General features: G+C 41.1%; 1 protein-coding gene across 1 annotated transcript; it reads right to left on the bottom strand.

Annotated features, from left to right (window-relative positions):
• Positions 1-7991: 7991 nt before the first annotated feature.
• si:ch73-62b13.1 (Carbohydrate sulfotransferase 1-like) lies at positions 7992-17708 on the bottom strand. The gene is made up of 3 exons (XM_044125275.1): positions 17380-17708; positions 12833-13004; positions 7992-11868 (listed from the first exon to the last, which is right to left on the bottom strand). Exons 1-3 carry the CDS (start codon positions 17380-17382, stop codon positions 10742-10744), a joined length of 1302 nt encoding a protein of 433 aa, XP_043981210.1. The 5' UTR covers positions 17383-17708; the 3' UTR covers positions 7992-10741.
• Positions 17709-18290: the final 582 nt, after the last annotated feature.

Genomic DNA, 18290 nt, shown 5'->3' on the forward strand with positions numbered 1-18290 from the left:
AACAATGGAGAACCTCGAGTTTGTGGTTTCATGGACTGAAATAAATCCAGATATTTCATTTTGTCCTACAGGCGTTTATTGCTCACCTAAATATAATGAAAACAATTCAGTTTAGATGAGAGTTTACTAAGCATACAAATCTATTTATCTTGTGGCACTTTTTTTCTTAAAAAAGAAAGTGCTTGAACTTTATTGGAAAGTAAAACCCAAACAGAATTATATGCACGTCACACCAAACTAATTTTATGTAGCTCTGCTGTTTCCCACTGGCACAAAACTGTAATGCTGACAGTTTCTTGCTTCTCCCTTGCACACCCATACTTCGAAGTGACATGCTGCTGGCAAGGATGCTAAATCCCAGTTATTCTGCTTATAAAATTGACGCTTGTGTTGCTTGCACTGCTCATAATTACGCTCCTCCACACTGAGCAGCTTTGATAGCAGACAGTCTGGTGGTTAAGGGTGGTTGTTTGGAGTTTGCAAGGTCTGGCCTCTGCTCATACAGGGGTGTAAATCATGGCCCAATAAACAAAATGCATGTAAAACATGCTTTGGCTTGTACTGCTTATGGAGTGGTTATGAAAAAAGACGAAGAGGTGCGTAGGATCTGCTACTACTAGACTAATCTGGCCAGGGTGAGCCGGGTCAGAACCAGGTAGCGCCACGCTCATGGAGAGATGCCTTTGTGAAGCTAAGTTCCTTTTGGTATTTGTTCGCTGGTAATTTGCTAGAGAAGTACTGGCAGCAGGAGAACTGAAGGCGCAAAAAGGCAGGAATGTGACTCATTCAAAAGGTATGTTACATAAAAAAGCAGAAAAAGAGAAATGGCATGAGTGTTTCAAAGTTGCTGTGAAAATCTCAGCAGGGATGAGTGGGCAGTAAATAGAAAGTATAGGCCCAACGAATCTCGAAGCCTTGTGTGTGGTCCGATCTCAGCCAATAGTGTTGTATTCGCACTTTTCTCTTACCAAGTCTCTGATATTTCAACCCACACCTCCTTTCTTGCTTTGGTTCGTCTCTGAAAGACTTTTATAAGGCAGGAGAGGAAAAAGGAAATCTCACAGACATTTTCTCGCCTACAAGCTACCAAAAAGGGAGCGTGCTGTGAAAGGAGGACAGAAACGCCGAGCAGCAAAAGATGGAGGGCGAGACGCCCCCCTGTATAAAACATGTGAGTGTTGCTCACTTGAAAAAGATTTGGACCAGCTTTTTCTGAAACCTTTCCGTAGAAAGATTATGCCTGGGGTAAGATCCTTCAGAGAATCTGCCAGCAGAGAGACTCTCACACTTGGTTGTATTGAGAGCACCCCAAGGATACAAGAATACAGAGAAACACAGAAACCATTTTTTCATCTCTATTTTCTACGAACACCTATTTACTAATTATTGGGACGAGAAATGTCTTTTGACCTTCATATACATGCTTCTAAACATAAAACTGAAGAAAATCATACTTGAAGTCATTACACTGACTGTCCAGTTGAACAATATTAGTGGTGAAAAAGCTCACAGGATTACATGAATGCCTTAGAGTCTCCATAGCGACATGTGATGTGTAGATTGGGATGTCTGGGTGTCCCTTCTGACCCAGCTACCCTCACTACCTGATTTTAAGGGGCAAAATTATGTAGGAGTTCAACTCAAACTTTGAGGCAGAATCATGATGAAAGTGATGCTTTATGCACCAACTTACACCAAAAGAAGACAACAGAGGCACACAGGAGCAGGAGAGGGGGCAGGAACAGAGGAACCTAACAATAAAAATAGAAACCATGAGGGGAATAAAAGGACAATTCAGCGAAAAGTGAAGGAAAGCAGAAAGTTTAAGTACTGGGGCCAGGATTAGTGGAGGGAAGAAAAATAAAATAAACCCTGAAAAATATGAGAAGAATTTGATTCATAAGTAAACACTAAATAAACATTGAAGTAGAAAAAATAAACTGGAATAATTCAAAACATAGGAGCCAAAGCAACGTTGAGACAGACCTTGATTTGCAAAAGACAAATAAAGCAGAAAAGAAAAACCTTTGAAGAACCTTTACACAAGACTATGTACAACAAATATAAGAATGTCTGGCATTTAGAGACAAAACATGCATGTATGGACTGTTTAACATTTTTGCATGATATTGTTTGTATGACATATATATTCTGAGGCTAAACCAAACAGCTTATCAGAGTTAATTGTTCGGCCCAAAAGAACAGCTGGGGACTGAATTGGCCTGTGTTGCATTTTCACCACAGAGCCATGGAGCATCTCTTTTACAAGCCAAGAAAATCCCCTACATGTAATTAAGGTGTTACTGGCCTGATTAAAAAGAGCTCTATTAACCACTGTCAGGATGTTAGTATAATTAAGAATCTATTCATGTATTTACTATTGCAGTAATTGTAATTGTAATAGAGTATTTGGCTTTAATGGCTTCATTGTCATATTTTTCATCTTTAAAGCAGCACTGCAGCTTCCTACAATACAAACTTAATTTTTCTCAGGTGACAAGAAACATAAATGTGTTTTATTCAGTTTGTTGGCAGGATTTTTACATCACTTTTAAATATGACCAGAAGCATGCATAGCAAAGAACACATCAACCAGGCTGAATGTACATATTCAGCTATTTACTCTCTCAGAAACAACCTGCTGTTACTTGCCTCATGCTTGATTCTGTGTTAGTTCTCATTTTCTGCCCCCTAGATGAGCTACGTCTCTCTTGCCAGAACTCCTGCTGTTGCTTCATTGTGCATCATAAAAACAGCTCCAATATAGCACAAGGATAGAAAATAATATATTTTTAATTCTCATGATTGTGGTGTCCGTTATAACCGTTTGCTGGATCACCCATATACTCTCATGCAGTGTGTTTTCTACCCAGCAGCACAAAAAAGGATGAGATAAATTGAGTGTTTAATTTTTGTAAAGATGCAAACTCATGAGCCTGATGATAGATAAAATACTTAACATATAAAGTTAAGTGCACGATGGTGTGAAAATGTACTGGTATGGTATAGATTTCTTCTTTTTCTGTTTTCCACATTTTTCATTTCCACAAAGTTAATAAAAATGTATGTTTTCTAACGGGCAAATCAGTAGTTACTGAGTAGTTGTCTTACACTCAGAGTTGTGGGTTCAGTTTTATCTTCCTCCTTACATACGAACAAGACACTTAACCTCAAAGTAGCCAATGAATGTGTGAGTGAGATTTTATTCCCCCAAACAACCCAGTGAGATCCGTTGTTCACCAGTGGAGAAAACAAGCAGCAGAGGCAAACCTTTAAAGGAATAGCCATCCAACCAAAATTAAAAGCTCCAAGACATTAAACACTACATTCCTTCTTTGCCTCAATTAAAGACAGAGTTCATTATTTACCAAAAATGTTCAGAAGGGATAAAAATGGCAACAAAAAGGTATGTCTTATATTTTCCTAAAAACATCTTTATAGTCCTTCAGCCTTTTGGAAAAATATTCTGTGGACTCACCAAGCAAGAGTAGAAGGTTTGGAAGGTGTACCGCTTGGGTGACCAAAAACTGATTCAACATTTGAGAAATTCATCCTCACAGTCAGACATGGTGGTGGCAGTGTGATGGTGTGGGGCTACTTTGCTGACCTGCACAACGTGTCGTAGCTGATCGAACCAAGAAATTGGATCCCTACAGGAAAATCCCCAAAAATGTCTGGCCCAATAGTTTGTGAATTTCAGATCATTTCACTCAGCTAATACATCAGGAAATCTGCTGCTGGTGTTTTTCTTGTTCTTGTTACCTTCAGTTTGCTGCAGAGCTGCTGACAACCCGCCTGCTTCCACCTTGAGGAGCTCTACCCCGTCGCAGCTACGCCAGCTGGCCGTATGATGATCGCCCCGAATTCCCTATTATGAAGATCAGCGGTAAACACAATAAATGATGTGGGACTGAACTCAGACACAGTGGAGAGATGTCATAAAAATGAACCTTTTATTTAAAAATATATAGCAAAGAAACACTTTGCAATGAAAAAAAATCTGACAATGAGTCAAGAAGAAAAAAAAGAGGTGAGGATGATCAATGAAGAGCGGGGACTCTGTGTTTGTGTGTGTATCTGCGGTAAGCGTATTGGGGGCAAATAACTGTACATGAATGATGGGTGTGACAGAGGCTGATGTCTGCTAAGGGCCTGAGTGGCCCTGGTAATAAAGATACTGTGGTGCGAAGAGGCTTCATTCGCTCCTAAATGTTCCATAATCTCTCTGTAAATGATATATTTGCTTCCCTGTAAGGAGAATGAAAAATGCAAACTGTTTGTGGAAGTGCTTCTGGAGGTTTTATGATCACATCAACCGGGAACAAACAGTTGAACTTAAAATTGTAAGCGTTTCATTTATATTCCGGTAATTTTTATACAGAACATTTCAGACGTGATGGACTGTGTGCACTTAGTTTGTGTTAAATTACAGGCTGCTGTGGCTCTCAGTTTCCATCAGGCTGAAATTGTGTCCTCTGTGAGCAGCTATTTTTATGTGCTGCTGCATCGTCAGGTTGATCCAAATATGAAATAATAATTTCCTGCAGACGTTTCTTCTGTCATCAACAGCACTTTTATCAGGTAATTTTAACAGGGACACCAATATGTTTTGTATGCCGCTCTCAGCAGCTCCTCTATTTTTTCTTAAATGAATGCCTTTCTATTTGGCAGGCAATTTGTGGAGCTCTTAGATGGAAAAAAAATTGCTCCCTTTTTCTCCACTGGCAGCCCAGCTTGAAGCACTCCGTTATCTTCTTCTGAACACGCAGCATCATGTATGTTGCGTTGATATTGCCCAACACAGTCCGCCGTGTTTCGCTTCGACAGGCTGGAATTTGCAGACTTTCTGGCTGCACGCCGAGATAAAGACCATAAAGAATCAACGGAGATGATGAAGTCAGGCGACGCACCTGCAGAATGGAGGAGCAACTCCAAGGGCATCTCGCCTCCTCCTCTGCTCCCACATCTCATTATGATCCAGCTAATGGTTAAGCCTGGTGATTACAGAGGGGCGTTGGGATGGAGCAGGTGGGAATTTATATGATAGAGCCGAAACGACTGACACTGACACAACAGTAGCAACAGAAGGTCAAGTGGATGCTTACTCCCAGAACAGGATGCTGGCTGACGCTGGACCTGAGCGCGGCGTGGCCCGAGTCAGGCAATCTTCATCAGGATGGAGTTTTAATAGGAAATAAAACGAGGTTCATGGAGACGGTTTGTATTCATCTATTAAGTGATAAAGAAAGAAGAATGAATTGTTTTAAGCGGCGCAGAACTAGACTCTCGTTATATTCACTTCTCAGGCAGTTCATTAGCCACACTTTGTTAAATCACTTGTTCAAACAAAAAGGGAACCAGCCATGTGGACGCAACTCGATGCCTTTGGGCTTGTAAAAGAAAATGTAGCAGTCAGGTTCTTCTTGTGACATGAAAACTTGACAAGCCTCTGAAGTCTAATGGCTGCAAGAAAGAATGCAAAGTGAAACATTACACTCTCTACTCAGGCTACAAGCAGCTTGATTGCTCCAAATGTGGCTAAAATTTTTGGTCCCTGCTTGTCCTGGTTTTTGTGTCTCTGCTTGACAAACGTTTCACCACAGGGAAAAAGAAAAAAAAAACACATCTAAGAATTATGTATTTTTATATTCTTTCAACAAAAATGCAGATCAGGCACACTATTGCAATCCAGCTGTGTAAAAATACGTAACTCTCTTCTCATGAGCTGATGTAAGAAGAAATTATTCTGAAATATAGAGATGGACTAAACAAATTAATACTTGAAAAAAAAGCAAGAAAAACACCAGACTTATTGGAGAATCTGTGTTGCAATGATTCCAAGAAACTGTGGGGTGACAGATGTCAGCATGTGCCCTCTCCACATGCTCCCAAACCATCACTGGAATGAAAATTTGTTCCTCTTTTTATCTGAGAATTGTGCATGAATCCTTGCATGAGTTCTAACCTTTGTACCTCAGCTCTCACTGTATCAAACCACAAAAACAAGAAACCAACATGTGGGCATGGAGGTATTTTATGGCACACTTGTATCTGGGATTTAGGTGATTTAGGGAGGGGATTAAAATGCAATGTGTCAATAAAGAGTTACATGGGTACCTGTAGTTTATAAGAAGTTAAAAGTTTGTCATAAAACCCCAGATGCATTTTATAACTTTAATGAGTAAAAGCCTTTTGCTGCATGGATGGTCCTGTGGTTTATCTTTGCTACCCCCCAGAACTATCAAGCAGAAAAAGTCTTAATTTGGAGGCAAAATTAGAAAACCTTCACTTGGGAGACTTTGGCGCAAGACTCCTGTGAAAACACAAAGCAGTTTTAACAGTAAACATGAGACAATTTGCTCTGGGTGTCCTAAGCAGTTACTGTTCATACATTTATTTCTCTACAGGTCAAACTATGCTGAAGATGCAAAGGTGGAAAAGTGTGTTTAAAGATCACAGAATGCAGGGCTTGGTGCAAAAAAGTACCATTTGCTTAGAAATAAATTGCCTTAAAGTCACAAGTAGCAACATGTGGAAAACAAAGCATAGATTATCAAAAAGAGAGTGTGAAGATGTAACCCTGCTTTCTGACAAACTTACAGTAAATACTTTGTTAGATTAAATGCTCTGTTCGCTCATTATCTCATTTGTGTGATTATTTGTCTTTACAACATGTCTACAGTTTTTCAGGAGATTTTTATGAATTATTTTGCATGCCCTATTTTTGAGAATTGTCTTTGGTCCAGGTTGCTATTATCACTCAGTAAAGGTTAAGAGATTAAAACTGAGCTTCTCACTGCAGTGCTCTGTAACAAAGCAGTACACAAACTGCACCTAAACTGAAAAGGTTCGACCCATCTGGGGTTTCTACAAGCATAAAGTAGCATTGTTTATCTGTTTGACGGGTGAGCATGAGAACCACTGATGAAAGGTGTGCTGCTATGCATTTTCTTCCAACAGCATCTTGTTTCCAGCATCAATAAAGCCTGAATTTGTCAGCACAGTTAAGGAAACAGAAAGGGGGTTGTCTGTATTGAGTGGAGAAGAAATGGGTAATTAGCTGCTGGCTGACTCAGGCCACTTGCAGCTTTGTGTGTCAGGCTGCGGATGGAAAAACCGATGAAGTACGTCTCCCCGCGTGTCATAAAGCTTTGCTTTATGGCCAGTTTGTGTAGCCTTGCAGATTAAGTTCAAAGAAAGGGGGCAGGTCTTTTCTCAATGCATCTTAAATCCTGGTTCTCCTTGGCTGAATCTGTAGATCAATTCTTTGTGCTCAGATATTCCTGGTGTCAGCAACTACAAGAAAAGATGGGAAAACTGGGTGCCTAAAAATGCATTAATAAAGGAACAATTTCACCTCAAGTTTAATACTACTTATGGAGCAGCATGACGGTTCTACTTAAATTGCATATTTTCCATCACTCGGCTGCGTCTTTCATCAACATCATAAGCAGGAAAGCTGATAGCTACCAGTGGGGAAGAGCTGCAGCCTCTGTAGGGATGTGAATGACACCTTTTCAATGCAATGTTCACATTTAAAAGGAAGAAAATCACAGCCACTCAGTGGTTTGTCTGTGTTTCACACGATGAGTGCCTCTTCAGAAACCAGTCCCAGTGTTAATCGCAAGACAGCGGCTCCATGTTAGAAGAAATGGGTCGGTGCCTGGAGACGGCACACATCCTTCCTCTGTTTAGACACAAAGACCAGAATAAACGCTACTCATCGCCGTAACGTCTCTGGTTAGTTTGCACTGCAGACTAAGGGTGAATCATATTGATATTCTTCCTTTGGCATCTGAACATGAATTAAACACAATCTATGGATTTTGTGCTTTTGTGAGTGAAACATTAGTTACAAGAGACACTTCAGATGAAATAAGGCCAGAAGACATCTAAACCCAACATAATGACAGAGGACTGCAGTCATTCACTCAGAAATAATTTGCAGTTATTTAATCAAAACTCTCAAATAAATACTAGTATTCAATGTGTAAACATGTTCAGCACATAACTTTGGCACTCTTACAGCCTTAAACAAAGTTGAAATTACTATTGATAGTGAAGACAAAACAGATTTATTCACATGCTCTCAATAGAAACGTAAAGTTGGGCTTTTTAATTCTTTGTAATTCCATTTGAACAACCTCCAACAAACTCAAAAACAACAGTTGATGTGTCTTTGTTAACATTTTTTCACCATTCAGTTTTCACAGAAAGCAGAATTTTCAATATCTATTCAGTGGTTATTTGTTCATGGTGATGCTTTAAATCTGGCAAGCTCAGTTCTGAGATCTTACATCCCCCTTCTCAGGGATAGAACGTTTTCATCTTGTAAAACAAAAATTTTCTGACTTTTATGCCATTTCTGTATTTTTTTTAAATTGTCAGACAGAGCCTGTTGTTACAAAAAACAAAACAAAACAAAACAAAACACTCGAGATGGTTAAAAACCTTTGTGGACAGTTCAGGCTGAATTTCTTTTGCAGATGGTGTTTACACATACCTCACGACGGGGGATTTTTTTATGTGCTGCAGAGGCATTTCATATCGCTGGAAATGAAGGTGAAGGGATGAGGGAGAGCAACTGACTTCAGCTCAGGAGGGAAGACATAATGGTGTGGAAATTGCTGTGTTTTATTTTCAACACACCGTAAAGGGAGATGACGCTCCTTGTTCTGCTAAAAAATGATACTGCAGTTATCTGAAAGCACCTAAAATATTGAATGAAAGGAACATAAAAGAAAAGAGAAGGAAGGAGCTACATTCACCAGCCTTCATAACCTTTTGCTTTGGACGATTTGCATTTGAACATTTGCTTCTCCTGGCCAACTAGACGTTTACATTGGGAGCCAGCTGTAAAATGTCTGCAAGGTTTTCAAAGGAAATGTCACAGACTACTTGGGTTTTTACAACATATCTCCTTTGTCTAAAATGTTCAAAAGGTCTGCAGGGTATGTTTTTGAATAATTAGCCTCTGACATTACAGGAAGACATTGCTATCATTCCCTGTTCCTTTAAGTTGGTTCGCAGGACAGGTGGACTCTCAACATAATGGTGAGCAAACAATGAGCCACCTTGACAGAAAGCTAGTTGAACTAATGTAGGGTGACCAGACGTCTTCTTTTTCCCGGACATGTCCTACTTTTCAGACCTAAAAAAATGTCCGGGGGGAATTTCAAAATCGTCCGGGATTTTGGTCAACTGCCTCAAAACACATTACATAGCTTACAGTGCATTGTGATTACATTGCCACTCCATTCCATTACTACTCCATTCCGCCGATTCTACATTATTTATCCCTAACTCTGGTCTCCGTCATGCCAGATTCTGCTACTGAGTCATAATTCAATAACTACATTACAACTGAGGCAATCTGCATGCATGAAATACGTTTTTGTACCATCAATATTAACTCACCTACTAATGATGTTAAGGACAGTAAAGCATAATGTTTCTTGGCAGGGATAGATATTTTGTCTCAAGTGGACATTCTGCTGGATGCTTTCAGACCCTCCTTTAGCTCATAGCTAGTTTAAGAAAGCAAACGTATTGTTCTCTCAATAGCTCTCCCTAAGTAATCATGTAGATTAAACATTTGTTTTTAAAAATAAATCTGGACCAAAGCACAACCTTGAGTGCTAGGCTAGCCTAGCATTAGCATGTCCATTCTGTTTAATATTTTGGTATGCTAAAAGTTGTTAGTGTGCAGCTGAGAAAACTATAAGATAAGTTGTTGTGATTAATAAAAGTTAAATAAAAGTCAAACGTCCTAAAATTTGACGATCAGAGTTCAAGCTGTTCTCTGCTTTGCACAGTGCGGAGAAGGTCAAATGTCAAAGACAGATGAGAAACTGCAAAAGCCAATACAGCTGCAGATTTTTTTAAGGTATTTTAAAAGAGAGAAACACTTACAGCTAAGCTTGAATTATTCATAACCATTTAGTCATTCAATTAAAAAGCTTGTTTTGAATCAGCATTAACACAGGTATCTTCTGACTAACAAAAAGAGGAGTAAACAAACCCCCCCCACAAATGATCAGTTTTAATTTACATTTGAGCAAAAACTGACATGGCAAAAACTGTCTGCATCCTCAATTATCAATTGGATAGATTTATTGGCAGTATATCGATATACTCCTTCTTATACAAAGTTGGACCATTTATCTTTTGCCAAATCTTTGCAATTGGAAAATTATTCCCCATCATATTTTTGATTTCATGTTTGACTACAACATATTGATGTTACTTTTAGTCTGAGGAAACATATTGATTAAAAAAATAACCTTAAATCTAAATTTTACGTTCTCTCCTGTTTTTTCGAATGCCTGTCAGGCTGTGAATTGTAGTGCAATGTCTGAAGAACTGCATAAATGAAAAATTTAGAGCTCTGCACTGGCTGGACTCTGTCTGATTTTTCATCACAAACCAACACTGGGGATGCATCTTGAGAGATGCTAATTATTTTAAAAAGCCTTGACTGAGCCCCCGGGTCAATGCCTAAGTGTTACAGGTATACAGCAGAAGCAGTAGCACCATTAGTGCATCATTCTGTTTCTCAGTTTTCTTCATGTAAAAAAAATGGCACTTTTGACATATTTAACAAAAACCTACCAACTATAGCAAAGTATTTTAGGCATCAGTCAGGATTCAAATAAGTTACATTCATTTCATCCGCATCTTGACAGACCGAAATCTGAGCATAGAGACGTTTTCTAAATGATGATGTAGATTTCTTGCATCATCATGTGACAGGCTGAAACGTTCTGTGCTCCACTAAACTTTGTGACAAGTTTCTGAGTTCGGCAGCAGAATGAACCTGCTTGTACCCGAGCAGAGCCAACGTGTCACTACAAAGATTCTGAATAGTTCTCACAATGTCAAAGCTGAGACGAAGCCTCCAACTTTCTGCCGTGGCTCTGGAGTCTCTCGTGGTGGAGTATTTGTAATTCCACTCAGAGGGAGCCGACACATTGCTGTTGGTGTTTTTCAATATCCACATCCTCACCCTGTCTTCCATCTCCAGACCCACGAACCTGTAAATTGCAGTCGCCCCGGCATTTGGGTGAAGAGCCAAGTCCTCGTACCGCACCAGCATGTATCGTCCTCGCAGCCACGGTGGTCTCTGCAGGCCCGTTTCTGCAGAGGCAGACATGTCCTTACAGGTGCTGGTGATCTGCGAGAGGTCCACGTATCGAGGCTGGCGTCCAGTGGCGTTCCATATTTTCCAAGCGCGAAACTGGTCAGAGAACGCCATGATGCGGGAAGCGAGGATGGCTCTGGGGTCTCTCACCAGATGGATGATCTTCAGGTCCAGACGCGGATCTTCTGTCAGAGTCCGCAGGTCTCCCACCTCGGGAATCCTCACGGTTTTTATGGCTACACGTCCTCTTGACATACATGACATGGCGGCTAGAGTGAGGTTCAGAGCCCCGCACTTCTTAGGACACCAAATTTCATCAGGTGAATCGGACATTGCAGCAATTGCCCCTTCCAAACAAACTGGGGGAGAACAGAGAGCATGGCTTGAGCTCCGTCGGAAAAAGGAGTTTGTGATGTGATCCTGGGCTTCAGGGCGGATGTAGTTCTCCATGAAGTGAAGGTCGCAGGTGTACAGGTTTAAGAGGAGGTCTCTATAGGCTCCAAGCAAGGCCCGGCGGTCTAAAGTTCGACGCAACCTGCTGCTGGAGTTGGTGAAGGCCTGCTGGACGTGGTAAAGGGGCTCAAAGACATAGAAGATCCCGGGATGCTGGTTGAGCAGCTGTCCGGTGAACGAGGAGCCGCTGCGGGTTGTCGCAAAAAGCAGTATATGCTTCTGAGGCAACTCGACGGGCATCCAGCTGTCATCACACAAGGCAGCCCATCTGGAGTCTTGAGCAAGGAAAAGAAAAAGACGAGTGCTTTCAAAATTATCGTCATTCATACGGTGTTTTAAGAACAGGCTTTAAATAACTTATTCCAGAAAATGCTGCAATCATTACTTTAAAGCTGTGTGAAAATGCGGTTCGTTTCAGAAGACCGACTTTAACTCATAAATGTGAGCTGCAGTATTCTATATTTATTTCTGGAATAACTACAGATTAAAGCCAATAAAGTTTAAATTATTTAGCGCAAACATCCAAGAGACTGATAGTGGTTTTCACAGGCGGGTTATGAAATAGTAGATTTCTAAATATAGAGCCAAATAACTGATGTGCAATTACTGCTGATGAAGAGTTGATTGCAAAGAGGATCTTTTTTTTTTTTATTCAGGAGCCTTTCACTGGGAAGTTACATCTGTGCAGTCAGAGTGTATTAATGGTGGTAAATGGGAGGATAATTGCAAGATAAATAATGCATTTTTCATATTATTTTTCTTTTCTCCATTTACAGGAAATACCCATTTTCAGGTTTCCTTTTTATTTTGCATCTATAAGAGACCTGATGTTAAAACCTATTTCTAAAAGTTTTTTGTTGAAATTATAATATTACCAATCAAGTATTGAATGTTTCTCTGTATCCCCAGCTGATGTATTTCAGGTTTTTGTCTTTTTGGAAAATGCACTTTTAAAGGGGCTATTGATATGAAATTCACACCAGTACTCAGTTGCAAACCATGTAATCCACGTACACAATAAGATCAAAACAAATATGCCCATAGGTTACTGTGGAATGACATATTAAATTAGTATTGAAGTAAATTAAGAAAAGAAATGGCCAAAAGGCACAGAAAACTCAGTAGCCACACTTAGATATATTGACTGAGCAAAATATTGTTCTATTTAATTCTTATTCTCTGTTATATCTGCACTCGTTTTAGGCTTTAGCAAGGTTTTAATGTGCCATCCAATGGTACCTCTGTGGTATCTGCTCCTGCAGCGGTAGGCTCTCTGACAAGGTCCAGACATCGAGTCCCTCAGGGTCCGGATAGCCGTGTACTGGACCCCGAGAGACGCGCACACCAGCAGCAACACTGTCTTCCAGGAGCACTCCATCCTGCCCCCACCTCCGGCTCTACATCCTCCACGCTGGTGCCGCAGGGAAGACATGGGAAAAGACACAAATTGAGATTTTATTTTGATGACTTTTTCTTTTCCGACCTCTTGCATGTGCAGCTCCCATAGAGTGACACCTCCAGGGCTCTTACTGATGGTCTTCAGAGCAGCTCTTATTGGAGTTGTTGGGATTATTGCCCAAAGGCATTTTCTTGTCAGACATTTGCATAAATATTTAACATTTTCTTTTCTACTATGTATGCCACATTATTCCAGTCAGTCCAGAATGCACAATTTAATGGCATGTTCTTCTCTGAAAAATTGAAATAGCTTGTTACTGCATTAAATATTGAACAATCTATTTGCATGTGGTGGCAGCTGACACATCTAATGGTAGAAATATTTGAGCCTCCCGGATCTAAAACTAAACTGTGTCTAATTTATTAGGAAGAAAACAGACTGTAAAATGTTTTATCTACAAGGAAAAAAGAACGGGTTAGCAAAATTTTCTATTTATGGCACACAGGGGTTTGCAAAAGTATGTAAAGATTTAGGTCCCTTTTTAAAACCAAATATTTAAGGAACTAAACCCCAAGTTTCCAAATGTCCTTATTGTTGACATAATTTCGTAAGTATGGAATTTACCGTTAAACAAAAAAATTTTCACAGCCTTTTTGTACATTTTTTGGGCTTTTCTCTATCTATGTTATACCATAAAATGTATATAAAGTTGGGGTTCTTTGATTCAAAATTCAAAACAAATTTTCTATCACAAAGAAAACTGCTGTCGCTTCCTTTTCCAATTTTTTAAGGGTAGCATTTGCAGCTCAATAAACATTTTATTTAGTTGTATTTTCCTTCCACATTGGCAGTATGCATTGCTTCGTCTTGGTCTGTCACATGAAATCCTAATAAAAGACTTTGTGAGTGTAGAGTGACACAAGAGGCAAAAGTTCAAGACCATCAGGAGGACTTTAAATAACTTGAATGTAATGTACAAACAGCTTAAAATCCATGTCATGAAATCTTGACCCAGACTTTCAACTGGAGAACATAGCAGTGATGGTTCCATCTACAACAGGCTCACGATTCAGGACACTTTGCATACTGTTGCATAATTGCTATTCATCTTTACTTCCCCCCTCTTCTGGGTAATTAAGCCTCTGAACCCAGGAGAGAGCAGCATACTCGGATAAATATAGCTGTCTTCTTGAGTGGAGAAGTTTCCTTTGTGTGCTTCCGAGATTTTTGCCACTGGCCATCAAAGAGCAAAGGAAGATGTCATTTTTCTAGATGGAGTTAGTAGGGAAAAAAGCTGCCATCCATCCATCCATTGCTGGATGTAGCAAACTGATGGTAGATAATTACATGATCACGGGGTGCAAACTGTCCCTTCATCCCTCAAAAGTGGCTTTACAGAGGCAATCATTAACAAAACCACAGGTAAGTAGCCTCTATATCACATTACTGACAAAAATAAATGTTCCCCTCCTACTTTTTTAGCCTCCTCACCCTCGTTCCGTCTCTCTTCAATCTGCTTCTTTGTCGTTAATGATGTTTATGTGTCCCTGGCAGACTCGTATCCTCGGGAATGTATCACACTGAGCTTTTGATGTTCCATTAATCACAAACAGCACCGACTGAAAGACGTTTACTCGGTGGGTGAGGGGAAGCCGAATCAAGCTGACATCATGAGACATTCTGTTTGAATACAGTAAAAAAAAAAAAAAAAAAACAGGGAATGAACTCATCAAGGGGAGAAACTTTCTCAGACTGGATGCTGCAGACAGACAGAAAGGCAGGAGGTAGTGGTGTGTAATTTGTCACTATAAGAAGCAGGACTGGCTGAGGGAAAGTTGGCAGAGGCATATAAAGACTGCATGAATGGGTACAAATAATAAGAACCTTTGACCAGGCTTCTTAAACTTAAAGAAAAAAAATGAATTCAACAGCTCTGCCATCCACATCCAGTTTGTACTGCACAGCTGGCTGACCGAGGCGCATCATAAAATTCCTCGGCGGCAGGTTTTGTTTTCCTTTCCAGTCGTGTTTAGGGCTCAGAGCTTTGTTTCTCCTCACCCTGCTGCCCTCCGGAGAATCAAAACAGACGCTTCAATAGATTCCAGCAATTTGATTTGCAAGTCCCCCTGCCTGCCTGTCTCATGACTCCCCCAGCGAACGGACGTTTGCGTTTGAAATAAGCTGGAAGGGGGGACTGCAGGCGCGGCTTTTTGTATCCCTCATAAAATAACAGCTCTTACAAGGGATAAGAGCCACAGGGACGGGATCAACTAAAGATTATGCTGTGTGGTGCACCTTCCTTAGGCAAGTTTGAGTTGTAAATTCAGTGAGCGCATTTGCTGCAGCTGCTCAGATAACACAGCCGGCAGCCAGAGCGCTGTGGCGCACGGTGTGAGAAAGGTAATTGCCTCTGTGGAAAAACAAAAGCAACAAATGAGGTTAGAAGTTAGTGATGAAGGTGGGACTGAGGGATTCGGGATCCGACTTATTGAGGGACGGGGACAGAGCCATAGATTTTTCTATTAGGGGCCCCTCGGAGAGTTCACACATCCTCAGAGAGGGGCTGTTTATTGGTGAAGGCTGATGATCAATCCTAGAAAACACAGAGGGGCCAAGCAGCAGCAGCAACGCCGGGAGCCCACGGCTGGTCTTTCTCGCTCCGTCCTCCATTTATCAATCTTATTTTCCTCCAGTTTTTCTCTCTGTTTTAACCAATTTCTTACATATAGAACTGCAGCCAGCGAGATGCATGTGACCCCTTGGCTACATGAGGAACTCCTGTGTGGAGAAAAGATTAATCTTGCTCAACGTTATTCCTAAACCACACAAATACACACACACACACACACACACACATAAGGAGAGAGCAAAGGCAGTGGGACGGAAGATGGGAAAATGAAAAAGGTCAACTCTCATCGTGTCTTGTCCATGACAACATTGCTTTTATAGGCTGCTGGATCAGGACTGGAGGCTGTTTCATAAATTCAGTGCAAATAGCACATTCACCCTGTTTGAGTAAAATAAAGAGATACACCAATGAAGCATAACATTACGACCGTTGAGAGTTGAAGTGAATTACATGTGTTTGAGCTAAAGCAGGAAGAAATGGGTGAGTGTTAGGGTTGGAACAAGTTAGACAGGAGACAAATTGTGACGACGGCAGTGGGTCACTGTATATCCAAAAATCCACGAGTGCTGTGGTCATGGTTTGTGGTGGCAGCTGAGGTTTTACTTGAATAAACCCTTAGAGAGCCCCTTCTTTAGTGCCCCGACAATAAAAAAGGTTGACGTGATCTCTAAATGTCGTCCATATTCCTTAAAAAATAAAGAAAACAGTGAAACTGCACTTTATAAAAAGCAACCAGTGAGAAGGTGCAACTCAACTGGCAATCTTAGCAAGATGTAGCATTATCCGCAGCATAACATTTGTTTGGGTGATAAGAACTGAAATGCCAAATGAAGAAACGTCAGGTGTTCAGGCCAACCCACTCTGCTCCACCAGAGTTAGTGAGCCATGTGACACAAAGCAAAGATCACCTGTACAGGGGTCAGCATCCATCAGAGGTGACCAAGGAAGGGACACTGCTTCCTTTCCAGGCTAATTTATGCATGTGTGTGCTACAGACCAGTCAACATGCCTACACTGAACATTCCACCACATTAAGAACTAACCACCTAGCAGAAAAAGTTGCTGACAAGGTCTGGGGAATCATTTTTCTTTTACATCAAGTAGACTTCCAGTTGTTTTACTGGGGGAAAACATAATGGGAAGGAAGCAAGTGGACGATGTTCTGCTGCAAAACCTTTAGGTCCTTCCATCCATCCTCACGTTTTAAACGCACCACAAAAACAGAGCAAACAATTGTCACTTTTTTTCAATAAAGTAGCATTGGTGGCTGAGGCAGCGTTCAGACTTTTTGCCGCAAAGCAAAAAGTCTTCAGGAACCGTTGGAGGAACACAACGATCAATTCATGTTTCCTGGATGCGCGTCAAAAGAAAGAGAAAAAAAAGTAACATCTTGACTCCAGACACCACAAACATCTGCAGAGGTCTGGGTCCGTCCATCCCCGACGGATCAAAACTATTAGGCAGGTGTTCGTAATCGTAACGAATTAAAGTTATGAAGTCACTTTGCATGCAATAACGCTGGGAAATTAATATGACAAATCGAATCTAATAGCTGTCCGATGGTAATATAAATATAATAATAAACCAAAAGTTAATAATTAACGTCCACAAAAAAATAAATAAAATAAAACATTTTGCGTATTTACTGACGTTCTGCTCCTTTAGTCCCTGTTTTCTGTGCGTTAACGAGCAAGATCTGACAAAAACAAAAAACAGAAAAACAGAAAGAAAAAATAAAGAAAAAGAAAATCACCGTACCATCAGCGCTTTCAGTCAGATGCTGTATTCCTCCGGCCAGTCCAGTCCCGGGCTGTGCATTTGCAAAGCTGTGTGAATGAGAGAGGGTGTGTGTGCGTGTGTGGGAGTGTGTCAGTAGCCACCGGTGTCCGCAGCCCAAGTGCGTTCAAAGCCGGAGACGCGCCACGGATGGAAAGTGTCTGGGAAAATAAGCACGTGTAGCCCACCCCTCCAGAGACCGGAGAGACTTTAGCAGCTGAGACATCAGATTGGATGCGAGATTACCCCCCTTCTCCGTGCATTACGCCTTTTTGGCTGAGCTTCGCTTCATTACGCCCCGGAGATGCATGCGAACCAGAGAGGAAGTAACCTACATAGTGAGGGACGACTAACTCTGACTGCTGTGATGTGTGAGAGAGGGAGAGAGCGCTTCCACACATCGCAACCTGTAATTTAACTGGTTTGCAGGAATGGGAGGACGTGATATTTTTCATATCGCCTGGAGGGAGCCTTCATCAGCTCCAGCCAAGCATCGACAATCAGTTCAGCATCCTACCAGCATCCTTCTCTCCGCAGGGATTCAGCTTTCCCCGCACACAGATATAAACACTTCATCCCGTGGGGCTACGGTGACACAATGACCTCTATTTTTCTCATTTCAGTGAAGATGACTGCTATCATCAGATAAGGCCCCCTCCTCACTCTGCTGCCCACTCTCCTCTCCACTCTGGTGGAGGGATGGGCAGCATATCATTGCCCCTCTGAGGGTTACTGTGGGGTCAGATTTAGCCAGTGACAGCTCCATTACTCCTGAAAATGTGGGTGGATTCTGTTTGCAGTCTTTCAGATTTATCTCCCACCAGACAGAGACACATCGAAAAGGCGTGTCTTTGCGGAAATTTGTGAAATAATCTATCTGTTGGGCGTCTCTG

The sequence above is a fragment of the Gambusia affinis genome, linkage group LG08 (assembly GCF_019740435.1).
Source record: "Gambusia affinis linkage group LG08, SWU_Gaff_1.0, whole genome shotgun sequence".
Classification (NCBI taxonomy): Eukaryota; Metazoa; Chordata; class Actinopteri; order Cyprinodontiformes; family Poeciliidae; genus Gambusia; species Gambusia affinis.

Bases quoted from the DNA above. Each gene is read 5' to 3' on its own strand.
- si:ch73-62b13.1 (XM_044125275.1), bottom strand. The intron at 11,869-12,832 runs GTACCATTGGAT...TCCTTGCTCAAG, and splicing joins CAGGAGCAGATACCACAGAG to ACTCCAGATGGGCTGCCTTG.